The following is a 27731-nucleotide window of genomic DNA, read 5'->3' on the forward strand; positions in this document are numbered from 1 at the left end:
ACAAAAAACACATAATTCTAAAACATTACAACATATCATGGGTTTCAGAACAAAAGTCATCAGTCAAAGTATCTACAAACTGAAGCATTTTCCTCAAGAGCCTTCAGTCTGCTTTTAAAAACATTTAAAGAGACAAGCTCACTCAAACCCAGGCTTTCCTGCAACAGGTTCCAGGCTGCAGGAGCAGCATATCTAAAACTCTTTTTACCCATTTCAAGACGCACTCTGGGGACTGAAAGCAAAAGCAAGTTTTGTGACTAAGATATGTTTATCTTATTTAATCTTTCACTTGATTTATATGTGTTACTGTCTTCTACTACCTGTATATGAACACCTTTACTCTGGAATAATTAATAAATAAAATAAAATAAAAAAAGGAACCAGAGAAGTACATTCAACATGTTTTGGTCACTTAATTTAAAGAATAAATATTTATATATTTCACTGTTTAATAGTTATAATTTTCTATCCTTTTCATGTATCATTATTTCATCAAGAATTATATTGCAATGTCTGATAAAGCTTTGTAATTTCTTTTATTTTCTTAAATGCATTGTAATATGTATAACTACGGAGCCCCTAAAGTGACATGTGCAGAATTTTTTTTTTGGAAAGTATCTCGTGCGCACGAGATACTTTCTCGTGCGCACGAGATACTTTCTCGTGAGCACCAGATACTTTCTCGTGAGCACGAGATACTTTCTCGTGAGCACCAGATATTTTCTCGTGAGCACCAGATACTTTCTCGTGCGCACGAGATACTTTCACGTGCGCACAAGAAAGTTTCTCGTGCGCACGAGAAAATATCTGGTGCTCACGAGAAAGTATCAGCCAATCATAGTGTAGATTCCAGGGTATGTGGTTGTGAAGCGATCCCTTTAGCCATGCCCGAGACCAGAGCACACCGAGACCAGAACGCACCGAGACCAGAGCGCACAGAGACCAGAGCGCACCGAGACCAGAGCGCACCGAGACCAGAACGCACCGAGACCAGAGCGCACCGAGACCAAGACTAGTCGATATCATCCCGCATTTAGGCAGTTATTTAATGAGGACTATGTTTGATCCTTTGTTACAATGGGTAGCCTGTCTGCAAACGTTTTATCCTCACCCTGTTACTGTATTATTGATCAGTCTGACGTTCGTTTACCTGCATATGAAAAGTGCTTTAATTCCTTTAACCCATTATGTTAACACCATGATGATGTTTTATGCTTGGTCCAGATTTGCTGAAGTCCGTTTTACACTGCTGGTATATCTAAGTTAATAGAACACTGATTAGGAAATTGCTCAATGTATTTGTAAAGCACTGGAGTGCGCAGCTGTCTTCTTGCTGTGGAGAATAAGCAAAGCTTGAGTCAGTCTCTACTCTTTAGACTTTGACATATTTATTGAGGCCGTACAGGAGGTTTCCTCATTAATATCCTGGCATAAAACATAATCTCCTGCTCTCCTCTTCATTAACATAACAGGGCGCAAATACTGTGTGATGACGTCACATCTGCACGCATAGTGTAACCTTTGACAGAACAGTACAATACAAAGAGCAATGGCGCCATCTAGTGACCACATTTAACAGTATTATTACCACAGATAATATCTGATCAATAAAAATAAGTTCACTTTGATTTGCCAAAGACTACCAAAGACTACCAAAGCTACCAAAGCTAAATCAGTTCTTCAGTATAATGTTCAAATTAAAGGAATTAAAGCACTTTTCATATGCAGGTAAACGAACGTCAGACTGATCAATAATACAGTAACGGGCTGAGGATAAAACGTTTGCAGATAGGCTACCCATTGTAACAAAGGATCAAACATAGTCCTCATTAAATAACTGCCTAAATGCGGGATGATATCGACTAGTCTTGGTCTCGGTGCGCTCTGGTCTCTGTGCGCTCTGGTCTCTGTGCGCTCTGGTCTCTGTGCGCTCTGGTCTCTGTGCGCTCTGGTCTCTGTGCGCTCTGGTCTCTGTGCGCTCTGGTCTCGGGCATGGCTAAAGGGATCGCTTCACAACCACATACCCTGGAATCTACACTATGATTGGCTGCATAGGAGTGAAACATCTGATTGGTTACAGACATTGCCCTGCAGTCTCAAAAATTCCATTCACAAATGCAGTGAGGTTCACAAATTACAAACAGTTCGTAAATGCAGACTGAACAGTCCGTATATAAATATAACAAGATACAAGGCAGCCCAAGGTTGAAATAAAGCTCAACTAACTGCTGTACTCATTTTTAGATCGAAACTGGTTGATCTCCAGTGCTAACTTGGTATCTCGTGCGCACGTGAAACTTTCTCGTGCGCACGAGAAAGTATCTGGTGCTCACGAGAAAGTATCTGGTGCTCACGAGAAAGTATCTCGTGCGCACGAGAAAGTATCTGGTGCTCACGAGAAAGTATCTCGTGCGCACGAGAAAGTATCTCGTGCGCACGAGATACTTTCCAAAAAAAAATTTCTGCACATGTCACTTTAGGGGCTCCGTATATAACTATACACATGCAAGTTTCCTATAATATATGGAATATTATCCAATGCCTTCAATAAAGGTTTCTTCTTCAGCTTTAAAAAGTCTGCCTTCAATTCCATTCAACTAAATAGTCTGCTGATTACAGTTAAGATAAAATGTGGAATAAAAAGAAGTGATGAGAAGTGATCTGTATACGTCAGGATAAAAGGGCACCTTGATTGTCGAATGAACTCTGAACTGTACGTCTGTACATTCAAATGGTTCCTTAATAACAAAATGTGGCATCAAGATCAATGAGCAATAAATAAAAATAAAGATATGGTGACCCGGTTACCTGAATTGCTTTATAGCTTAATCTCTTATGTAAGAAAAACAGTGTCTGGCCTTATATTTTCTCTTCTAATTGTCATAGACTTCACCTGTATGTTATATACCATTCTAATTTACACAGATCATCCACTTCACAACTTCTTTGTGGACCAGAGATACAGCGGCGGTTGACGGCTCATCTCTCTGGGCTAACTCTCTAGCCAATGGGAGATGAGCAGACCTGAATTACTTTTTTTATGTGATTTTTATAATTTTATCTGCCAGACACCTGAATTTCCCTTCAGGTACATTCTATTCTATTCTAATTCTCATAGACTTCGCCTGTATGTTATTTTTATCTACCCTGCGCTATTTTTGGCATTTGGTGTTTGCATATGTTACTCTCAATCAATCAGGACTGGCTAATTCTATAAATGGATTCCCTTTTGCTCTGGAAAATCCTGGTCTTTGCGACCACTGAGAGCACTACCAGCAGATATGTTCTCTGAATGATCTGGCAATACCTGATAGCTCTCAATATGTATGAGGGATTAATAATTATCACCCTTTGAAAAGGCTCTGATGACAATGATTATAGTCAGTGAAGAAAAAAGTAGATATTGCTGTAAAACAAGAGGTTCAAACTTTATTGTCAAGGACTGTTGGAAAAAAAAGGAGTAGCTGGTTGTTTGGAGTCAAGGGCATACGTTTCCAAACCACCTGCATGCAGTTTACCAGTTTAGTTTGGTTGATAGTTGGATGGCTAAGTTCGTTATCTTTTTTGGACTAAAGTGGTTGAACAGCTTGTCCAGAGAGATAATTCAATTCTGCAGTATTGACGAAATGATTACATATCAAAACACTGAGACATATCAAACAGAAACATTACTGCCCCATACTTCCAGACACAGTACAGAGAAACCAGCGCACATGTTCTTGCAGTCATTCTTGATCTGGAGCCTGTCTTGGTCGCATATCCATCCTAAATCACATAATGCAAGTTATTCTAAAGAAACGAGTGGTTTAAGTCCACAAAATGTATTTATCACATTCAAAATGATCCATATATTTAACTTGATTTCATTTAAGCTGAGAACACACTGTACAAAATACCTAAGATGACTTTTACAGCTCCATCTTGAGGACAAGGAGTTTGCCCAGAGGGGTAACCTTTGACCCAGTTTGCATGTTATCTAAGAGTTTATATGGTTTGAATGACTTTTATCAGAGCTGACCTGGAAAATCAGCTTAATAGGACTTCAATCTGCATTATTGTGAATGTGATCCTTATAAATGCATTCATTAAATGTGTAAGGCTGGTCTTTTAATAGCATCAGTGAGGACTTTTCTTAATGTGTTCCCAGCTGCTGGTAGATTCTGCACTTGTAACCCTGAAGGGTGATATTTGGACCTGCAAAACATACAAAATGCAAAGTGAACTAATCCACATCATGCAGCCATAGTGACATGCATGTTTTAAGATCTTTGTAAACGTCTGACAGAATCAGTAGCCTTCTTGTCCACATTATCTCAAGTGATTCTTGTAAACAAACAGAGCCTCATACATACAGCAGAAATAATAAATGTGCGCAACAAGGTATACAGTACATCAATCAACTTTCCAGAAGTCATAGGAGGTGATCTGATGTGCTTGGTCCCCACTCCTGTGCTCTTGTGTCCAGTAATCTGACCCAAGGTAATGCATAAAATGGCATACAGTCTGAAGAATGTCCCTCCAGAAGAAGGGGAGGGGCTCTGGGCTCAGTCGTCTTCCTCCTCTTCGTCTTCTACAGGATCTAGGAAGAAGCTGTGCTTCAAGCATGTCTGAAAGTAGTTCACCACAGTCCGCTGGAAATGCTGGACACTGCGCGGCTCCCTCAGGATGTGGCCCTCGTCTGGGTAAAGCTGCAAGGAGTAGTTAGCTTCCACCTTCACAAGCCGGCTCAGGAGCTCAGCGCTGTGCTGGAAGTGTACCCTCGCTTTGGGAAAACACAAAACATACAACAGAATTGAAGATAAAATAATAATACAAAACATGGTTTGGCATAAAACTGAACTAGTTCTCACCATCTGCAGTCCCATGTAGAATAAGGAAGTTCTCATCTTTCAGCTTGTTAACTTCTTCCAGCAAAGATGCAGTCTGAGGAGACATACAGCATCAGTTTTAGTGTTTTTTAAAGGAAATCCCTCCAAGCTAAAATAATGCATTCTAACACACCAGCACTGCAATAAATTCCACCAACATAAAAGTGTAATGTCCAGCTGGGTTAAAAAAAATGTGGTTTAAGAATTTATGGCCTTGTTGGAGGCTGCTGATTGTGGTGCGGGTGAATTGTATTGTGTTATACAGAGAGGTGATTTCTTTATTTCTTCTGCTGCTGTTGATTTAAACAGAGTTGACACAAAATTAGAAACACTTTTCAGCACAAAGCAAGACAACTGAACAGCACCACAAACTAAAACTGCCAAAATGACCATAAAGTTGATTTAATACCTAACTAAAACACTTTCAACAAATAACATCCACAGAGGCAGGATTTATTGGAGAACTGTTGAATTAGTCCACATTGGTTTTGGGTAATAAAAACCTGCAACTGCATGTATCAGCAACCACTATCAGTGCTAACTTATCAAAACATTTTACGCTTGAATAGACTAACAGCTTTGGATCCTCACCGAGTAAGCGTGTTCCTCCTTTGCTGGAAGGCCTAGATACCTCTCTGAGAATGCAGCACCTGAAAATAATGGAACAAAATTAACACACAAATGATTCAGATTCATCAATATTCCAGAAACCTCAATGCTTGAATAGTTTATGATGTTTTCTTTACTTACTATAAAGCCTGAAGTCAGTTATAGGTGCAACAGCTGCAGTGCACTGAAAGAGTTTATTTGTTGCAGCTAACATCTTGAGAGTTAGATATCCACCGAATGCCTGTTAAGAGAAGCAGAAAAGTGCTGAAACAAACAAAGTATGACTGATCTCTGAGGGTTTCAATAGGAGCGTTATATCCCCAAACATCTACAATGCTGTTACCTTGCCATACAGGGCCATCCGGCGATCATCAATGTAAGACAGTTGCATCAACAACCTGTGGAAATATCATAAAATTCTGAGTACATTTTTCTCACATGCAACTTTTATAGCCTTACAGTTTTGTGTTGCATAACTGTACTGACTCAACAACTCCCAGATAATCTTTGACTCTCAGCGAGCCAAGCCTGCGAGGGTCCACGGCCGTGGTCTTCTGTCCACGGCCAACCCCGCTTCTGCCGTCCACCCAGGCCAAGGCCACATTGTGAGTGCTGGAGAGGACCTGAGGCCAGTCCAGGGCAAATTCCTCTGTCACCGACTGACTGCCAGGAACACCATCTCTGAGGGAGACAAGACAAACAGGATCAGCTAGAATGGTGACAGTTCCTGAGATGAGGAGGGATGGGAGGTTGTGAAACAGGCGACAGCTGTCTTTTAAAGGGGCTTACACAATGATGAGTAGAGGGTGCAGGTTGGCCTCGTAACCCTGAGGTAGAGATAGTTTCAGGTGCAGATCTGAGGAAGGCAAATACAGGGTAGAGGTCAGAAGGTTGGCTCACCTTTATACAGACTGTAGGGATAAGAATAGCATTTAAAGGACATAAAAAGGAATACTTGCACCTGATCCTTGAGGCTGTGCAAAACTCACATTAATTACATTGTCACTAAATAGTGAAATTACCCTTTTAGTTGGCACTTAACCATATTTGTCCCTTACAGGTGTCCACACTCACAGCCTGTGTTTCATTCTAACTGCTTAACCCTCCTGTTTTGTTCGTTTCTCTGGAACAGCAATAATGTTCCTGGGTCAATTTGACCCGGGGCATATTCAATTATCCAAAAGTGTCAGAACCCCAAAAAATCCTAATACACATTTTTGTTTTCTATTTTTTATCTCCATTACTAACCATTTAAATCAAGATTTAGTCCATTGGTGTTCTTTAATTCTCACAGATCACGGTTCAATGAGGATAACTCACTCGTTTTTCATCAAAATTAATGTTGAAACTTTTTTCAATATACATAGGAAAGCCCTAAAGATAAATACAATAGTTTTACATGACATTGATTTTTGTTTATTGTATTTTAAATTAAATTTTTTTTTTTTTAAGAAGTGATGTTGATAAATTAACACGACACCTCTTCTGTCACATGCTGCCCAGATTTTTATGCTGCATTTAGCTGGTTTGGAAGGCATATATCGCCTAAAATAGACTTTAAAAAGGGTCAATTTGACCAACAACACAACAGGAGGGTTATTATATAAAGTCTGACCATGGCAGAAAATAAGGAAAGATGATCTGTGAGTGCTTTTTATTCAGTCAGTCAGTTCTGTGAGTGTCAAACCACAACATATTGGTTTTTATGTTTTTTAGTAATACGTTTCAATAGCACAACATGTATTTTTATGATGCAGTTCCATATATTTATAACAGGTTTATAAAGCAGTTATATTGTAATTTATAAAGACACAGCTAAATGTACACATAATAAAAAATATTTCACATAAACAGTTGTATTAAAATACATAAATAAATAGAAACATAGATAAATAACATAAATATAGCAACTGGTTTCTTACCATGGTTGTCAGCTGGCAGTGTCCTGAACAGTGTCTCAGGCAGACTCTTGTCCTCCAAAGCTCTATCTAAAGGGCTGTTATCCTCCAAAACAACATATCCTACAAGAGAACAGACCAAAATGTGTCAATTTTAATCCTGACCATCAAGACTGACACATGAACCAATCAAAGAGCAAGTGAAACCCTGATCACCTCAGGACAGGCTGTAACAGAGAGTCACAGATAGAGGGCAGTGTGCACAAACAAGACATCACTCATTCTACATCCTGTTGTGCTTAAACACACTGCCTTCTGGTGGCTGTCGCTGGAAACTGCAGACAGTGTGTGTTCGTGCATGTGTGTGTGAATGTGACTGATTATACCATTAATCAGAGAGGCAGATGAAACACTCACTGGAGGGGTCCTTTGTACTGTGAACTGTCACTTTAGGGATTCCGGGGCCTGTGGAGTTTTTCAGAAGACTACATTATTAGATTCACTGTCTCTCTGTGTGAGACTTGTATATTTCTTGCGAGTACGTGTGACATTGAGTAAAGGTGTTTGTGTGTTTTACCTAAGCAGTATAGGATGAAGTACGTTTGATTGGGGCTGAATTCGGCTTTAAAGAAGCGGCACCCATCTATGAGGTTGCAGGAGATGCACTGGCGCTGAAACACTCCATCCAGGTCCACACTTGGGAGAAGAGAATAGGGTTATTGAATGCATTTACACCAATATGGCAGTCTAATGCAGTTTGATATGCTCCAGGAGAAGGTCAATTAATTGTTTATATATTAAGGAAAAGTGTCATTGTCTGGAGACAAACTATTCAGGCAGTTGCCTTTTCGGAGACGAATAGGGTTCAATAAGGGAGGACATAAAAGTCGTTATACAGATGGCTCTGTAAGGCGGTGTGGAGTGCCTCTCCACTCTGCTGCTTACAAATTTCATACAGGATTAATCACAGTTAAGTTCAAACAAGCTATCATCCCTCATCCATAACATTGTGCTAGCTCTCTTTAGCCTGCAGCAATGTAAGTTAATAAAAAGATATGAAACCATGGAGGTTGATGAGGGAGCAGACAAGTGTGTTTATCACAGGGAAGAAACATAAGTCTCAGCGACTGGATTCTCTGCACCACAGAGAGGCCTCGTCCACTGAGTGGGTTTCTCTCTGTTATAAATGTGTCAACTCAGCTCATGGCCTCGAGCACTTCTGGTGCACAGGAATAAAGATTCTAATATCAACACATTAGTGTGCAGTTACTCTTCTGAATGCTTTTTAAAGCATGCTTGGCTCAGAGGATTGAGAAATGTCCGTCCACCATTTTCCCCTAAACCTAAGCTTTTATCGGATGGGGTGCTGTGAAATCTTCAGCAGACATCCATGGTTATCAGATGGTGAATGCTAATGAATTTGGTTACCCGCTGACTTTTCCTGTAGCAGCACTACATCAACATTTGTGGCTTTGAGAATAAAAATTATGTAAAAAAGATGAACTGGTGTTTTCTTTGTCTTATTATAACTAATGACCATCTCATCAGATGAAGCTGTATTCTGTTTTACACCACATGGCATTTTTTTATAATCTGCCATGCTTAACCAAGATAGTAAATTAGTCAATGTTATACCTGCTCAGCAGTAGTGAGTATTAATCATTGCTAAGGTATAATAACATGATGATGTTTTCTTTAGCATTTAGCTAAAGTTGTACCTCAAGTCATCAACGGATATGCTAGCATAGCTTCCTCAAACATTTTCCCTTGCTATGTCCACATTTAAAGTCTCCGAAGAGCAAAGTGACTTTAAAGCTCAAAATTCAATATGAATGGTACAACAAGTTTAGCTTCTGTGGCGGTTTGATTATATGATCTGCAGTTCTGAGGGATTCAGGTTGTACCTTTAGCAGCTGTGGGCTTATGGTTTTAACATCCTGATCCAGGAGAAAAAACATAGCAGAGAACACAAAACCCTTTGAAGACTTTCTTTATGATGCTAAACTACAGGGTGGGGATTTTAATAATAATATTAATGATAATAATTCATTCTATTTATAGGCACCTTGCCAAGCACTTAAAGCTGCTGTTGGTAGGAATGGTGTAAAAAAGTTGTTTTTTTCTGCTGGGTTTGGAGAAAAGGTCATAATGCCCATCGGTACTCCTCGGTAAGTGGAGTAATTTGAGACTATTGTGAAATCTCTGCGTTTTCCAATGCCATTGTATCAAGCAATGTTATTATTCCCCTTGTTCCTGTTATCACGGACCATTCACAGCAAATCTCCAATCCTCTGTCCTGATTGGTTAAGGGACGGCCCCTACTATATCCTCCGATTGGTTATGAGTCCAGCACTATCATGACTGCACACGCAGATCTGTGTTGGGGGGCTAAGAGGAAATCTGGTTGGGAGGGATTGTGTTGACAATCGAAGTCCCTCTCTCTGAACAGATGTTTACTCTGTGACTACTAACAGTGCCTTTAAGTCACCTTGCAAGGCAGAGTTGGAGAAAGAACCACAATATAAAAGATGAGTCTGATACCGTACAGGGAAGAGTAGTAATCAGAATATACCAGTTTAAAAATTTGTGTTTTGAGACATGATTTGAAAATGGAAAGTGAATCAAACCCTGGTCACATACAAAACTTGAAACAAAGATCCGTTCTTACTTCATGTTAGTATAGCTCAAACACACATATTGAAATTAAGTTGGATTTAATGAAAAAGCTGGTTTAAAAATCCAACAAATGTCTGTTTTAAAACTTAGATGCAATAAATTAGTTCGGCCATTTCCAACATGGTTACCTGTAAAGATGTCTGCTCTGTCGGGATTCTTCAGTGCTCAGGAAATATCTGATGAAGAGAAAAAAATCCACAAATTGAGCAAATAAGAACTTCAGATAACCTTGAGCATCTCCACTTCATTATACATATTCTGGACATGAATTATTCACAATTAGAATGCACACGTTTGCATGATTCAGAGTCATGAGTGCTAATAAAATCAGTGTGTCACAGTCAATATACAATTAATATTTGTGATGGTGAGTTTGAACATCAGAGAAATAGAAACTCATCAGATTAGAAGTGGATTATCTGCTTCCACATGAATTAAAGTAAGGCATTGTGGGACTGGATGACTTGCTTAGAGGCACGGAGCTGTATCAACCTGTGTGCTTTGGGACGATCAACAACTTGAATAGATGTATAATTGACTTTCCTTGATTCTGTGCGCTGCTAAAGCCTCAGTCAGTCTGTTAACGAGCTGCTTCTGTCCACCATCAGGATGAAGACAGAGTTAAGATGTAATCTGCTTGATCCTTTTTCTTCATTATGTCAAAACATTGTCACAGCAAGCACACTCAGGGTCAAAGCCACTTCCTTTAGTCTTTAAAACTTGACCTGTCATAATGTCTCTGTTGGTTATTTTTGAATAGACAGGGTTAGGTGTCGTGAATTAGTCTGCACTCCAGCTGACAAGTCTTGGTCTAAGCTTATAGCAAGGGAGGATTGTTTTAATGAGGGCCACTGTTCTACTCTTCACTTGCACTTTCAAGGTAAAGAGTTGATGTTGAGGCTCTTGAGGGTAATTTAAGTGAGTTTCACACTCTGTGACTTTTACATACATTTTCCCAGCCTTCTCGTCCAGAGCGCACAGCAAGGTGACGTCCCAGCTCCCTGATGTCAAGAAGCGAGGAGGGACGGAGGGGGTGGCAGGCTGCGTTACACAGAAAAACAGAGATGAAAACAAATGTAGAAGCAGGCAGATATACAGAATATGAATAAGCACAGCAGTACAGAAATGTGTCTCAGAGGATGAGGAAAGGAAATGAAGACATTTGTGGGAAGCTGAACCAAATGAAGGCTACAGAAAGAGCTAAAAAAAAAAGAAGGCATGATTCATTTATTTTGACACTGCAGCTCAAGATAGCAAGACACAAGAGAGAACTTTATGGTGCTACTAACGATATGCATGAGCACAGAGTAGAGGGACTTCAGCATTAAAAAAACTACACGACATGAGCTGTTATTGATGTCAAATTCTTTTAGCTCTTTAACAAGAAAGATAAAATAAGACTCATTGCGCACACTAAGTCGTGTTCCTCAGCACAGAATGAATACATAAAAAAACATAAATCACTTTTTGAATTGCTCCATTGAGGCCAAATACATTGTTAAAGAAATATAATAAAAGATAATGAACTGAAGTCCCTTTCTTCCTCAAAGGGCTCACTACCATTATAGTACTAATGAGTCACATAACTCCCTAGATAAAAGTGGTATTTTAGTAATTGGGAGGAAAGTAAATGCAAACAAATTACTTCAATAATACGAGAAGAGGAGGAAAATATGGTTTGAATGGCTGAGATCTGTAATTACACCGCTATACATCCCCCCTTTAATGGTAGAGTCCGTCAGATATTATCTTAGTGACACATCAGGGGACTAAAAGTTAACTGACCTGGGCTGAGAGACCAGCGATGTGGTGAAACTCTCCTCGAGCGCCCTGTTTTGCTGGTAGGATTGTATAAAACACAGAGCTGTCCGCTGAAAACAACGGCATCTCCTGTTGAAGAGACGTCAACAGAAGTGAGAAAAGAAACTCCTAATAATAGAATAAAAAACCTTTCATGAAACATGACTAATACACACCTGCCGCTGGTTCTGCATTATGTCCATGGCCATTTTATGTTTCTATCAGTTTAGAAGCAAAGAGAATAGAGACATTTATTAGTCACAGGTCTTAAAATGTTTTCATTAACAGCCTATTCAGTTTGAAGTAAATTATAAAAACAAGTGCTTTTATAAATCCTAAAATAAAGCAATAATAACACATTGGAGAATGGCAGGTAAAATCTGTGAGGACTCGCCAGAACAGAACAAGCAATAAAATACTGCAGTACATCACTGAAAATTCTACTCATGCAGCAAATGACCTTAAATATTAATCCAGCTAGTAGACATCTGAGAGCTTAAAGAAATCAATCCAAACTCCCTGCACAGTGTAAAAGAAGCAAAAATTCCATTAAAGCCGTATATTGCAGAGTGGGCCGTTTGAATTACTAATGTGGAACGACTGATGACCGCTCACCTCGGAGCATGCCCCTGTGGTGGCCTCGCACACGCAGAGCACTGATTGGTTCTGGGCACGATTCAGCCAACGTACAGCGAGGCGGGTGCTGCTGATCCAAGTCACCATGGAGATGTAGCTGTCTCTGAAGAGGTGATGCAGAAAATGATACAAGGGGAACGGATTGAAGAGTGGTGCATAGGAGAAGAGAAAAAAGGAGAGGAGGGGGCGGAGAGGAGAGTAATTTTGACAAGTGTAATCATTTCTGACAAGAGGTGTCTCAAGACTTCTAGGTTTATTCTGATTTGAAATTTAAAAAGATATTATACCTGGCCCTGAGGGAGTCGGGGGGAATCATCTCCAGAGTGTGAGCTGGACCGTACAGATTGACCACAAATAGACTTACTGATGGGATACTGGAGCCAGCCTGAGAGTGAAAGAGGAAAGAAGAAAAATAAAAAATAAAACATGTTAAGCATAAGTTTAGGTAAAACTTTTTAGCTTAGCATGCAGCTAAGGCAAGGTATTTCTGTCAGTACATCTCACTGCTCCAGACTAATGTACCTCAACAACGTTTTAATTAATTCTCCGAAATTAGGTTCAAGTAATCACAGTCAAACAGGACAAGACTAATTAGTTTGTTGACTTTCATGTGTTAGTCACAGTCCCCAGAACAAAAAGAAAACCAGGAAGTGTGTGTCAGTAAAGGTCCCACAATACTAAGGAAACCAGAAAGTGTCTGTCGCTAGTTCCCCACAACTGTTAGAGAACCAGAAAGTGTGTGTCGCTAAAGGTCCCCACAACAGTATGAAAACCAGAAAGTGTGTGTCACTAAAGGTCCCAATAACAACAAGAAAACCAGAAAGTCTGTCGCTAAACGTCCCCACAACAGTATGAAAACCAGAAAGTGTGTGTCACTAAAGGTCCCCATAACAAGAAGAAAACCAGAAAGTGTGTGTCGTTAAAGGTCCCCATAACAAGAACAGGAAAACCAGAAAGTGTGTCACTAAAGGTCCCCACAAGAACAGGAAATCCAGAAAGTGTGTGTCACTAAAGGTCCCCAAAACAATAAGAAAACTAGAAAGTGTGTGTCGTTAAAGGTCCCCATAACAAGAAGAAAACCAGAAAGTGTGTGTCCCTAAAGGTCCCCACAACAATAAGAAAACCAGAAAGTGTGTGTTGCTAAATGTCCCCGCAACAATAAGAAAACCAGAAAGTGTGTGTCTCTGAACGTCCCCACAACAGTGTGAAAACCAGAAAGTGTGTGTCACTAAAGGTCCCCACAACATTAAGAAAACCAGAAAGTGTGTGTCGCTGAACGTCACCACAACAGTATGAAAACCAGAAAGTGTGTGTCGCTAAAAGTCCCCACAACAATAAGAAAACCAGAAAGTTTGTGTCGCTGAACGTCACCACAACAGTATGAAAACCAGAAAGTGTGTGTCACTAAAAGTCCCCACAACAATAAGAAAACCAGAAAGTGTGTGTCGTTAAAGGTCCCCATAACAAGAAGAAAACCAGAAAGTGTGTGTCGTTAAAGGTCCCCATAACAAGAAGAAAACCAGAAAGTGTGTGTCGCTAAAGGTCCCCACAACAATAAGAAAACCAGAAAGTGTGTGTCACTAAAGGTCCCCATAACAAGAAGAAAACCAGAAAGTGTGTGTCGCTAAAGGTCCCCACAACAATAAGAAAACCAGAAAGTGTGTGTTGCTAAATGTCCCCGCAACAATAAGAAAACCAGAAAGTGTGTGTCACTAAATGTCCCCACAACAGTATGAAAACCAGAAAGTGTGTGTCATTAAAGGTCCCCACAACAATAAGAAAACCAGAAAGTGTGTGTCACTAAAGGTCACCACAACAGTATGAAAACCAGAAAGTGTATGTCCCTAAAGGTCCCCATAACAAGAACAGGAAAACCAAAAAGTGTGTGTCAGTAAAGGTCCCCACAACAATAAGAAAACCAGAAAGTGTCTGTCGCTAGTTCCCCAAAACAATAAGAAAACCAGAAAGTCTGTGTCGCTAAACGTCCCCACAACAGTATGAAAACCAGAAAGTGTGTGTCAGTAAAGGTCCCCATAACAAGAAGAAAACCAGAAAAGTAGGTGTCAGTTTCAGACCCCACAGCATTATTAAATATTAAAACCAAACAGTGGTGGCAGTATGAATTCCCAATAGTATATTCAAATAAGGAAGTGTGTGTCAGTGAAAATAAGAACAGCCTCAGTAATGAAGTGTGTGTGTCAGTAAAAGTTCCCAAAGTAGAGGGAAAACAAGACGTTTATGTCAGCGTAAGTCTTAACGATGATATCAAAACAAGAATATGTGTCAGTAAAAATTCTCACAATGACAAGAGAGTGTTGGTCAGTTTAAGTCCCAACAACAATATTAAAACCAAACAGCCCATTACAGTCAAGAGCCCCTAAAATTATATTAAAACAAGATTGTGTGCTTCAGTAAAATTCCACACAGCCATAGGAAGACCAAAATGTGTGATCAAGATCAGGCAAAGACATTATAATTAATCTGAAAGCCAACAGGACATCTCAATAGGTTCCCACAGAGACATGAAAAACTGAATGTGTGTGATTGTGTTAGTTCAAGTCCCCACAATATCATGGACAGAAAGCGTTGTTTCTCAGTCTTCTTAATCAATATCTACCTTGGGGTAGGGGAAGACGACATTGGAGGGGTAGAGACCACCCAAGAATTGAGGAATTTCCATCACAGGTGTTGCAGAGTTGTTGATGGTGAGGTATGCTAGCCGGGCCCCGTCCATAGACCACCAGTGAGCAACATATGTCAGGAGTATTTCCTCTGTTTGAAAAGACAGTCAGTTGTTACATTCACAGTCACACTTAGGCTTACACCTGTTTTTATGTTCAGTGCTGTCAAACTGAGCTGTTTTTTCACTCTGTATTGAAAGTGTGAAACATTTCTGGGGAGTCAGAGATAAATCCTACCTTCATAAGTCCAGTCAGAGAGCCCGTTCACCACATTCTGCTCTGCTTCATTGATCGTGAGACGCAGGGGTTTGCTAGTCACACTTGGCTGGTAGTAGATATCTCCGTCAAACACATAGGCCTGGCATGAGCAGCACATATAGACATAGCCAATCCATTATCAAACACATTGCATTTGCAGGCCTCATTGCTGGACGACTGAATCGAGCCTCGGATACTGTCCAAGGCAGGATGAAACATCGTCCAACACTCGCACACACACACCAAGTGAGAGCCAATACATCTTTACCATCCAGATAATATGCTGCAGATGAGCGCCGACATAGCAGCAAAAGCCAATTACATTACAGGCAAGGTAGATGAATTAAATTATGATTGTAAAACAACCCCATTAAAGCAACGCAGCAGCTGCAATAACCTCTATGCAGGAGTTCATTTCATAATGACAGAGACGTGATGTTATCATTACAAGAGTTACACTAAACGAAGGCTCCGTTCATACAAGAACTGAGGTGCAGAAAATCTTCTTATCAGATTAGAGGGAATAGCTGATGCAGATGACAGAGCACTCCTCATTGATCAGGTGAATTAGTTAGAGCTTACCAGCTGGTTCCCCTGAGGCCCCCAGGAGGCATATTGTAGCACTGATTTTTCTCTTTCCGGAGGGTTGAGCTCCTGCAGGTCCCTGAAACACACAAAAACACTCAAGACATAAGCCCTCCACTAGGGACAATGTCCCATTTAAAGCCCTCTGAGGTGCATCCATGCCCTGGCCTTGAGCAGTGCTTGAAAGAGATACTGTACTGTGAGGGCAAAATAGCAAGATGCAGAGAGAGAGAACAAAACAAAGAACGAGGTTTGTTCATGCAAGAGTGCAAAATTTCTGATCCGTGTTTTCAACTGGGCTTATTTTTTTCCTCAGGACAGGCAAACATTTCCCCTCAAGGCATACTCAGGCAACGATTAATACTGCAGGTCTCCTAGAAATCCTTTTCATACCAACTCTTCAGATGATCCAGGAATTGCCCACAGCTACTTCTCGAGTTTGTACTCTGACATAATGCTTTATATGAATCTCAGGCAGTGAAATCTGAAGTACAGCTCAAACCCAACATTGGGAACCCGGCGAGCACACTGATGAATGAATGCATGTCGGACAGAAACATGACGGTTCTGATTCAATGGGACACACTGGTTTTTTCAATCCGCTGGTCTGCTTGCAGTGGTGACGCTCATGCCCAGTGCAGCCCATGCATTAGCATTCATGATTCCACCTACCCATTAGCCACATCGTGGATAGCATAGGAGGCTGTGAAGGACTGAGAGAACACCTGAAAGAAGGTAGAGGATATCATGCAACACAGGTGTGCTGCACTCAGATGACAACACACACATAAGTGATCACACATGCTCATCAACATGTTTAAAGGAAAGGAAATGCAAATTAAACAAAGGTTAGGAGAGAGACTGATCAGAGTGACTTTACTACTAAGAAATAAGCAATGGATTTTTTTTTTTTTGCATCCTATGATGTTGACTAAAATACAAATCTATTAGACTTTAGACTTTACTGTCCCCTTGGGGAAATTATTTTCCACAGCACCTTTCTACATTTCCACAGACATAGACAAACATACACTGTAGGCTCAACAAACTGTCCACCAAGATATCAACACTCAGACAAAGTTGTATCATTCAGCGAGGCCTTTTGTTCATGCTCCCTATAACAGCAGGGATCAGGCTCTTGCCGAGCGAGCCCTTCTGCACCTCAGTGCTCTGTACCTGGGTCCTGAGGGGAGTGGGATGAGGTAGGTGTTTAGTAGATGTGTGATGTCCTGTTCTATTGAGGTTGCGATGCGTGTGATTGCCCTGTGGTTTAAGTCTGTGAGGTTTGGTGTGGGGAGACCGATTATTTTAGAAGCTGTGGTGGTGGTGCGTGTGAGTTTGGCCTTGTTTTTAACAGATAACATGTTGAAGAAGCATGTGGAGCAGTACAGGAGGATGGATTGAGTCATGTTCTGGAATAGCAGCAGAAGGAGACGGGGGGCAACATAGAGTCCTTTTAGTTTACGGATGGCTGACAGTCTTTGGTGGCTCCTTTTTTTGATCTATTGATATTTTTTCTTCCTGATACCAGTTATAGTAGCTAAACTAGATTGTCAATACTGAGTGTCTCTGTTACCACTCTGATAAAAACTGTCACAGGGTTAGAACAATGGAGAAATACTGCTGCTTTTTTTGTGGTTTTACAAACTATAATTATCATAAATTTAAATAAAACAAAACACAGCCCTGTAATATCTGATTGAGTAACACCCTTTCATCCCATTTTTCAAGCTTTGACTAACACTACACATTTGGATGTGAACACGATTATTTACCTGAGATCTGTTCTCTTTTGTGGCTCTACAACAAAACTAGCTAAGGGCAGACAAACAGAAAAATATTGCTGTGTAAGCTACGGTTTTTGAGAAGAGGAAAAAACTCTTTCACAGAGGAATGATGAATTACGGTGTTCGATTGAAGCATTGACTGGTGCACTTGCCAATACCTGATGCTGCATTTTAGACAGTACTGAAGGCACTTCCTTTGCTGAATGGGATTTAAAACGACTCTAAACTCAAATCACTTCACCAAATGGCAAAGGAAAAAAACTTCTCATTAATCAAACATGTTCAGTTGCCAAATGGACATAAGTATAATTCGTACATATATTTTCAAATGCTTATTTTAATGCTTTAATTGCATTGAAAGATCACAGCTTAATCCTCTAATACTCTTAATTTATTTCAGTTACTAAACCTCTTGCAGTCATTTCATCTTCATTACATCATTATTTTGATCATATCACATGAAGTGAAGTTGTTCTCCCTCAGGGGCCCTTCACACTGAGAAAAAGAGACAAATTAAAGGACATGACATGTGAACAGAAAGTGCAGAAACCACAACCAACTTTCGTATTAAATGGCATCATTAAAGCTAATAACTTTCCCTCAGGGTCTTTTGTTGCTGCAAACTGTGTCACAACCCCTGACACCAGCATCAGCAGCTTGATGATTCATTAAATTAACATGCTGAAGAAGACTAACCGACCAGAATCAATGAAAGTGAGCCTGTGTGAGTGTGTGTGTGTGCCTTAACTGTAATTGATCACAGCATTACCTGATGAATTCTAGGTAATATATTGATTTTTTCCATTACTTTTTTTCTCTCCAGCTAAAGGTTGGAAGCAGGCTATTTTCCCACTGACCTCTGAAAGCCAGAGCCTCCTGGAAAACAAGTCCCTAAAGAAATTAAATGTCACATCCTCTATACAGCACACTTAGCAGTGAAATTGGATTTCTCCTCTGTGTTGTTTGTCTGTTGTCAGAAAACGCATGGATGGAGTGACGCAGGGGGTGAAGCTGCAGAAATAAAGGAGAGGAAATAAATCCTAAGGCTATCTAAAGAAATTGAAATCTGATTGCAGTGTAAAGTCTGAGCATGAGGGGCAACAGGGTGTGGACAGGAAAAGAGCTGTGTTAAGACCATAATAACTGCAGGAAAAGATGGATTGGTTCAATAGGGCAGGAAAGAGTGAAAAAAAACAAAGACAGGAAGGGAGAAAAGGGATGCAGGGAGGGCAGAGGCTGTCAGCCAGAGTTGACAGGTCGTCGACAAACAGCCAATCTTGAGTGAAAGGGGCGTATTGCTCCTGGAGACCAAAGGGGGCAGCATTGTTATGAGCACCGTGTTCAATCAGCTGTTTATGATTTGTTAAGGACACTGTAGATTCTGCTCATGATTTAACATTATGAAGCTGGTGGCAGAGACTGTATGTTACCTCGTGTCTGCGTGATAAACAGACACAGAGAGTGAGGGCATCTGTCTTGGAGCAGCAGAGTGAATTCTAATGTGACTGCCAGTAACATATCATAAATCTTCCAGATCGCTCTGCTCCTCACCCCCCTTTATTTCCCGCACCATCCCCAATCTTTGTCACCACAACAGAAGCAGGAGGAGGAGGAGGAGGAGGAGGGGGCACATGCAGGGATTAAACACTCAGGAGACGCACTAACAAGCAAAGCGTGAAGAGATTACAACAACCTTTTGGAAGAGCGCTGATATTGATATCTAATGCACACTGCAAGATAGCACCATACAAAGATTACAGCATCCTTCCTTCTCCACATTCCTTAACAGCCCCACAATGCACTGCTTTTATACCAGCACCCAGCATCAGTGTTTGCTGCAGAGTGCAGACACGACTCCCTTGTCACTTTATTTCTCTCTAAACTGCACTGTCTCGGCAGTTTTTAGTCTGTTTGCCCTTGCTCATCAATCTTAGAAGCCTCCGTCTCCTCAAAAGTATCTCCCCATCATTCTTGTAAAAAGTATGTAGGTCTTCTTTCTTCACTTTTCTCCTCTCGTACACAAATCTTTTTTATACAAACAGGCTTGGAGGAAAGACATCCCCACCCCCCCGGCAGGAAATCTGCTTTCTCTTGTTCCGATGTGGCCAAATCCCTAACTCGATTCCTTGTATACCCTCTTATCAAAATCCATTTACTCTCACCCACCAGGCACAGAAAACGTCCCTAAAGCCTGCAGAGCTAATACAAGATCCAGAGAAGCCTTTTAACTTTCTATCCACAGTCCTGCACATCCATTTCTTTCACTGCAGCTTTCTACTTCTAACGTCTCTGTCATCCTTTGATAACCACTCTGATTGATTTCCAACTGGGCATTGTATCTAAGGGCAAATAGTGCATAACCCATTTTTCTCTCCGTCCCTCCAATTCGCAACTTGCAGTCCCCACACTGCTCCCTCTGTTTTTCCCTCTCGTTCTCTGCCACTCTCAGCAGCGTGCCGTTCCTCTTCCAAAACAGCAAAGCTGGTGCCTGGTGCAAACTGCTTCAGTCAGCACAAATCCCCCCCAGAGATAGACAGAAGAAAGTGAGTGAGAAGGAAGAAGATGAGGCGGGCGAGAGGGAGGCAGATAAAGAGAAGGGGAGAATAGAGAAATGGCCCCTGTGCATGCAAAACCATATCTCACACACACGCATCCATTTCTAAACAAACAAATGATTCCAGGTGGCGTGGCCACTGCCTCTGATTTTCTTCGAGTGTGGATGTATACTGAGCATACAGATGAGATTGGACAATTCCTGCTGACATCAAAGGAAGTATGCTAATGACATGGCAACAAGCAACGCACAAATCATGCAAAGATCTGAGCCACTTCTCTGTGGAGATCTATGAAAACTGATTGAACGTATGTTAACTGCTCAATAATTTATTTACAAGCGCTGCTCTATGTCAGTGGCGAGTGCTGTAACACAGCAACAGGCTCATTCGTTCCCCCCCTACACACACATTTTATATGATTCACAGTCATTAGAGCAAAAGCGGATCTCTGAGGGAAAAACAGGGAGATAGACAGACTGAGAGAAGAGAGAGCAGAGAAATCTGCATTCATATTTTTAATAAAAATGTGGGTGAAAATGTGCTGAGGGTTTTCATTTCCTCCTAATTCTGTTTTCTACCCTTGCAGATTACCAGCACATTACACAACTTGCCTGCCCTTTGAGGAACGACTCAACTATTTATTAGTGGTGCGGGTATTTACAGAGTGCGACGGAGGATGCAGGGGGTGGGGGGGGGGGTGGCAGTGTTGGGCTGTGTGGTGTTTAAGATCTGTGTGTTTTCTGTCTACCCCGACGCTTATCTGAAAACCACCTGCGATTGTGATTCCTGTCAGCTTCTCATTAAAATTCCCCGCCGAAGTAGCAGGGTGATTTCATTACTGCAGCTCCAACTTTAGCCCTTCATCTCCTTGATATCTCCCCTCCCCCCCAGCCATCCACTTCATACTGATCACTCACTCTAAGCTTTCCTCAACCCCCTGCACCTTCAGCCATCAGCCAGTTTAAATATTCAACTCCCCATATGTTATCCCAGTCATTTGGCGGGTGGTGTTACGGAGCTCAAGCCTGCTGCAGTAGTGCAGAATCAGCACACTCCTTCTCCTCATCCTCCTCTCTGTTCTCTCTTTGGCGCTCGGATTAGGATGCATGTTGCCTTTGTTTCGCAGACAATACTGGCCTGCCAGACATGTGGAGATGTTTGTGCCACAACAGCTTGTTATGGATATTTGCTGATAATATATGTCCCTAGGGGGGTTTGTAAAAGGTAAAAGTGGGACAATGCTTTATGGAATTGTGCTGAGTCCAATTGGGATCAGGAGAAAACTTACCGGTCTGATGTTGTATGCCAGGAGGACGAACCTCTTATCTGCAGAGACTTGGAATTTAGTCGTGGTCAGGTCCTGGAAGAGAGAAAATAGAACATTTTGATGAGCTGTTTTTGTTCAGTTTGTATCTGGTCTTCTTTTCCTGTTTCATTTTGTAGTCCTTAATCTGTGTTTCACGTGTTGTCATATATTCTTGTCTTTTACAGTCATCAGTAGCTCTTCAGTTCTACTTGTGTGTACTGTTTCCTGTTTTCCCTTTTAATAATCTCCTACTTTACTTCCTGTGTTTTCCCTCCACTTTGATTGCCCCTAATTAGTTTCATCTGTGTCTCACTGTCACACCTGTGCTTGATTCCCCTGTGTGTATTTAGCTTCCCTTTTTCTCCTCTCTTTGTTTTTTCTCTGCATCTTTCCTTGTTTGTTTGCTCCTCGTTCTCCAAGTAGTGGTTCTTGTCTTTTTGAGATCTTCTGTTGAACATTTTTTAATTTAATTCGTGGAAATTGAAGTACTATGTTCTGTTTGTTTTTTAACTTCTGTCATCATAGAACAGTTTTTGTTAGCCTGCAGTCCTTGCTTTAAAATACATATTCAGCATCTTCATTTCCCCTCATGAGGAGAAATGAACAGGTCATAGCACATGAATCCTTTTCTTTTGAACTTTCTGGGGGTTTGTGGCGTTCCTCAAGGGTCAATCCTGGGACCTGGCTGATTCTCTCTATACGTCATCCCTTTGAGGGAAAATGTCTTGTAAGTGTGGCCGTGTCTCTTATAATTGCGATGCAGATGATCTTGAGTTTTACATATCTATAAGAGATGGAGACCTTTAAAATCCAAATGTTTGTTCATTGCCTGAAACCAGCATTCACTTGTTATTTTGGCCACTTTGGCAGCGAGTTTTGAACACAACATCAATATGAACAGAAGTCATTGTTACAGCTGAAAAGGAAGTCTTGTTAGAAGACTTTTTGCACATCTAGTAAAGACACAGATCAACATGATGTTGTTATTGATCCTCCATCATTCCAAAGGGGAACCTCTTTTTTTGCTGCTATATTCACAAGCTTATCACAAACTTCTTCTTTCTGCTGTTTTTTATGCCTTTTGTCCTGAAAACAGCCTCCTGCTTTGGTCCAAATCAACTCTTCTTGGAAAGTAAAACAATGGGCTGAAACTTTAAGGTCAGTCCTGCTTTTTCAATAATTGAACGGGCTACATCAATTTCCTATTTTCCAACTTTCCACCACCGTCTTTAATTCTATATTTTACAATTCACTTTGCAATAAATTCTCATTTAAGGAAAGAGGCTCTACCAAGACTAAATGGCTCAACTTTATGTGGCATGTTACAAAATAAACTCCACAAGCTTGCTTAACATCAACTCAATGCTTGGACTCTTTCTGGTGTCTTCTCTGATTTGGAATGAATTGAAAATTCTGTTTCACTGTTCAAATCTCCAGGAAAAGAGCTACAACTTTTTTTTTTGCCTACTCTGACAACCTTGTAAATGGTATTTTTGATTAAGACGTTTTAGTTTTGTTCATATTTCAGTTTCTTTGATTGAATATTTCAAGAGTTGCTGTTATTATCTGTTAGCACTGTAGAGCTTCATTGTCTTGCCTTCAAGAAGTGCTCAACAGAATGTTTTCCTTGCTGTGAATCTTAATTTCAGTTTGACATTAACTCGAGCTAAACTTTCTGAGTGTTTCTGGGAAACACTGTGTGTATGTGTGTGTGTGTGCGTGTGTGTGTGTGTGTGTGTGTGTGTGTGTGTGTGTGTGGTGTGTGTGTGTCAGTGTCCTTACGAGGAAAGATATTTTCTGGAATTAGCAGCAATACTGTAGCAGAGACAACAAACCACATCACAACAACAAGGAGAGACTGGTTTTCAACCTGACAACACAACCCTGCTTTAAGCTCTTCGGTGATGACCCATATAAGTCTGTCAGTGTCGTGCAGAGGCGGTGTTCAAGATGATACCCATGCTTGGGAAATTCTCTTTGAAGGCACATGCTGAGGGCTCACAGAGCAGCCAGATTGGGGCGAAATGAGCCGGTACTGTCACACTGCCAGATCTTTTTTTGTCTCAGCTGTGGGATGTGGAACAGTGGGACTCTACAGCTTCTCTCTGTCTCAATATGGAAGCATCACTCTCTATTGGCCAGTTAATTCATCCAGCTGTCTGTGGACATAAGCCAATCAATACTGAAGCCTGTCCTGCGTCCTCACAAGCCAGGCTGCTGTAACTCACCAGGGAGCTGTTGTCCAGCAGAGTCGTGGTGAGGTTGCTGTTGAGGCTGAATGATAGGACATGTCCTTCTCTGGTTCGAAGAGCCACTTCGTTTTCTGAAAAAGTGGGGACAGGTAAGAAATAAGGTCCTGTGTTATTAGAGCGAGGATTTAAAGCGACAGAAGCAGAGATGGTTACCACACTTGCAAATGAGCGGCACTTTTCTTGCTCAAAGCGAGCTCATGAGATTGTTTTTTAACTGTCAGGATTAATTTAATCCAGGACAAGAATCCTTACCGTTTAACCATGCTACAGAGGGGTCATGAACTTTGAACTCCTCACTCTCCAGATCCTCCATAGTCAGTTGGGAACGGAGCAACAAGTGAGTTTCATCTTCAGAGGAAAAGAGACTGAATTAATTACATGATCAGAGAGTATGTCTTATTAACTTGAGCATGTTTGATCCTGCTCTATATTTCAGCTTTTTCATGCATTCATTTTTACGTCTGAATTAGAATGTTTGAAATACATTTTAATACTTTCCCACATGAAACCTCCCTTTGAAGAAAGTTTGACTTTTTGAGTAATAAGCTGATTTACATTTTAGTGGAAAGGACAACGCTCTTTATCTGAACAGGAAATATGAGAATACAGCAGAGAGGCTGAAAATGAAGCCAATGAGTAAATGGGAAAACGTACAGTCCTTGTAAAGCTCCACTGAAAACCAATTCATCCCACTGAACATTTCCACTGATGAAGTGAAACAAGATGAGTAGGAACACACAGTACAACCTATCAGGGACATTTTCTTTCCCAAACATTGTCGTTTCACAAACTGTGTCCTGTTCCTCTTTAGTCACCATCAATCTTTCACATTGCTCTATAGTTTGTATCTCTTTAACCTCCTGTCTTGTCATGTTTTATATCGTTTTTTATCCATCTATTATCCAGGGACGGAGCTAGACCTTTTTTTGGGGGGGTGGCCATATTGGGGCACTGACTTTTGTTGGGGTGGTCAGGCATGGTAAACATTAGGGGAGGTTTGGGGTAAGCCCCCATCAATCATATCTACTTTAACTTCTAATATAAAAGAATCCGAAAATTTTTTTTTAATTCTTGTATAGAATTATTAACTTTCAAAGGTGACTCAACAGAATGGGAACATTTAAATCTTCTAAACTAAATTCCTTGAGAACTTAAAAGAAGATGTTTGTCCAAAGTCACCATTCTAAGTACCAACAATAGAAAATGCTCCACACTAGAATTTAAAGAAGCTACTAGCAGCTTGTTGAAACCATAGACTGTATAAATAATGGATGTAGTAACTGTGACGTCACCCATCTGTTTCTGAAGCGCTGTTTTGAGGCCAATCGTCGGCGGCAGCCATATTGCTGCTGTCGAGCGATTGTGATGTAAAGAGGCGGGCTTTGAGCCTCCTAGCCAACAGCTACAGTGTTCCCACCTGTCAATCAAGTCAGCTGTGCCTCTCATTGGAAGACTCCTAATCTCAATATCTTTGAAAAGACCGCGTTATGAAAAAATTCAACCCCTGTACAGTGTGTGCCGATTGAGAAATGAGCCAACCAGACTACACTTGTCTTTTGAACCAGGCTGTAAACATGTTTATTTCTGCTGTAAAGATCGTCTTTTTTTGAATTGCTGTGTATGTGGTTTCTGGTACTTCCGGAGCCAGCCTCAAGCAGATCCTCAATGAACTGCAGTTTTTAGCACTTCCGCATTGGACTCATATTTTTAGACCGGAGGTTGCCGCTTGATTGAAACGCGACCCAAATAGTTGATTTCAATATAAGTCCCAAGGCATCGCCAATCATAGTTCAGGATTTCAGTGTGGCCACTGGAGGGGCCAATCAGATCTCAGGGGTGACCTTGGCCCTTGCTGGTATCTATACCCCTCATCATGAAGCCTATCCCAGATGTCACATGGTCAGCCCTGTGTACACTCTACACACAGGGCTGACCATATAGACCATATAGAACAACCTGACACAATAACATTCACTCTGTCACCAATTAACTTGACAAGCTGGACTGTGGGAGGAGGCCGGAGTACTGAGAGGGAACCCATGGGAACTCCACACAGAAGGGCCAGATCGAGGTTCAAACCAGGAGCCAACAACACTAACCCCTGCACCATCATGCAGCCCCTCCGTGTGTCCCCTATAGACAAACTGAAGTTGACTACACTTTCAGCGCAGTGATATGGTGACAGTTAGTCCTCCAGAGTCTGTGATTAGAGCAGTACTCCTAGCAAGGGTCTGTTCTTCATAGCAGGAGAGGTGACAGACATTACTATGACATGTGGCTATATGATGACCAGTTGGATTTAAGTGCAAAACACAGACTTTTAGGGATGCTTGTGAAGGATTGTGTGTGTGTTTCTGTCTTTCGCTCCAGCTCTTCTTACCAGGCGTGAGGAGGATGACAGAGAGTATGACGAGGGACATAACAGCCAGGATCACCACCATGGCGATTCCTATGCCCTTCCAGTTCCGCGGGGGACCATCTGAACTTCCCAGGTCCTGTTGTGACAAGAACACACACACACACACACAAACACAGTGATGAATGTGAGCGCAGCTGAGGAGGAGGAGGAAGACATTAGTGCTGCATCATTTCCAGAGTTTTCTCCCCGACAGGCATATTAGTACAGTATGCCCTGGGGGGGATACGAGACCAGTCTTCAGCATCACAGACACCTCGCAAAATTACACAAATTTTCCATTTGAGAGCTGCATAAAATTGCTGCATATGAGACTTTAATTGCAGCAGCAATTTTTGGCCACGACATAAATTTTGTGAAGCTTTGCCTCATTTCACCTGCGACGTATCTGATGGGCCATGTGGTTTACAGAATCAGAGGGGTAAAGAGAAGTTTCCGGTATTAACAGTGTCTATAAAAGAAAAAGCTGCTGCCTACTGCATCTGCTTTGGAGTGTTTATCCAAAAGCTCTGGATTAAATTGTTAACAAGGCAATAAAACTCAGTATAAATAGATGGGGCTGTATGATCATAAAATGAATCAAAACTTCTGTTGCAAAGCAGAGCCAAACTTTTAGCCTCAAGTTATTGTGTTTCCTCTCCGTGTGCAGGGAACTGATGGTATGAGCCTGGCATGAGTATCAGTCACAATTAAACACAATCGCATGCTGTTCCCGGGCCGTGCCTCACTCCCTCATAATGAGCGGCTGGCACTGCTGGAGCCACATGGCCGCAGGAGTGAGAGAGTTTAATCACAGAGCAGCCATAACACTGAGCCTTCATTATGGTGGCCCGAACATTCAGCCTAAACCTTTATAGCCTCACCTGCCTTCAATATATTCACCCGGGCCGATGAGATGTAAGTAGCTGGAAGGCGACATCAACAGATTGCCGCTCTTCCGTGCTCCCTGGGTGACACCAGCTGCCTCTGAGCATGCGATTGGCCACCCTCGTCATGAATATGCTCACCTTGCAATTCTTCCTCACACATGTACTTCTTTTACTCCCTTTCTCTGACACATGGTCTTTTTAAAAGTGCTGATAACAGACAATGTAGTAACATAACTGGAGTCAAATGTCTTCAAAACCTATTTCAGTGAAGTGAATCTTACAGGCACTGAAAAGTAAAGGTCAATGTGATTGAACCATGAGCTGCAGGTTTTCTAGTGGTGGTTAAAAAACCTTGATACACTTACGAGAATTCATTTCAGGTGTTTCACCCCTTATTGCAAGGTTTCCTTTATACCCCAGATGAATGGAAAACACACAAAGTCTGCTCTGTCTCCACTGGTTGCCAGCATAGAACTCGCTGCCAAGGTCTCATCTTTAATAGATCTCCCTGGCTGAAGCATCACAACATGTTCAA

The 27731-nt window shown here is 41.3% G+C and overlaps 1 protein-coding gene across 1 annotated transcript in view; it reads right to left on the reverse strand.

Annotated features, from left to right (window-relative positions):
* Nucleotides 1-3401: 3401 nt before the first annotated feature.
* The window catches only part of LOC117821431 (inactive dipeptidyl peptidase 10), a 28658-nt gene continuing 4328 nt past the window's right edge, over nt 3402-27731 (reverse strand). Inside the window, exons 2-25 of the mRNA XM_034695686.1 lie at nt 26292-26406; nt 24164-24259; nt 23888-23982; nt 21642-21713; nt 16684-16736; nt 16009-16090; nt 15406-15526; nt 15105-15259; nt 12775-12872; nt 12467-12590; nt 12028-12069; nt 11837-11941; nt 11001-11092; nt 10180-10227; nt 7953-8071; nt 7793-7840; nt 7400-7498; nt 6267-6333; nt 5964-6158; nt 5821-5875; nt 5619-5718; nt 5460-5518; nt 4851-4923; nt 3402-4762 (exon numbers count right to left, since the gene is read on the reverse strand). Of these exons, the coding sequence (XP_034551577.1) occupies nt 4545-4762; nt 4851-4923; nt 5460-5518; nt 5619-5718; nt 5821-5875; nt 5964-6158; nt 6267-6333; nt 7400-7498; nt 7793-7840; nt 7953-8071; nt 10180-10227; nt 11001-11092; nt 11837-11941; nt 12028-12069; nt 12467-12590; nt 12775-12872; nt 15105-15259; nt 15406-15526; nt 16009-16090; nt 16684-16736; nt 21642-21713; nt 23888-23982; nt 24164-24259; nt 26292-26406 (2331 nt within the window). The 3' untranslated portion in view covers nt 3402-4544. The remainder of the gene's footprint in view (nt 4763-4850; nt 4924-5459; nt 5519-5618; nt 5719-5820; nt 5876-5963; nt 6159-6266; nt 6334-7399; nt 7499-7792; nt 7841-7952; nt 8072-10179; nt 10228-11000; nt 11093-11836; nt 11942-12027; nt 12070-12466; nt 12591-12774; nt 12873-15104; nt 15260-15405; nt 15527-16008; nt 16091-16683; nt 16737-21641; nt 21714-23887; nt 23983-24163; nt 24260-26291; nt 26407-27731) is intronic.

The sequence above is a fragment of the Notolabrus celidotus genome, chromosome 11 (assembly GCF_009762535.1).
Source record: "Notolabrus celidotus isolate fNotCel1 chromosome 11, fNotCel1.pri, whole genome shotgun sequence".
NCBI lineage: Eukaryota > Metazoa > Chordata > Actinopteri > Labriformes > Labridae > Notolabrus > Notolabrus celidotus.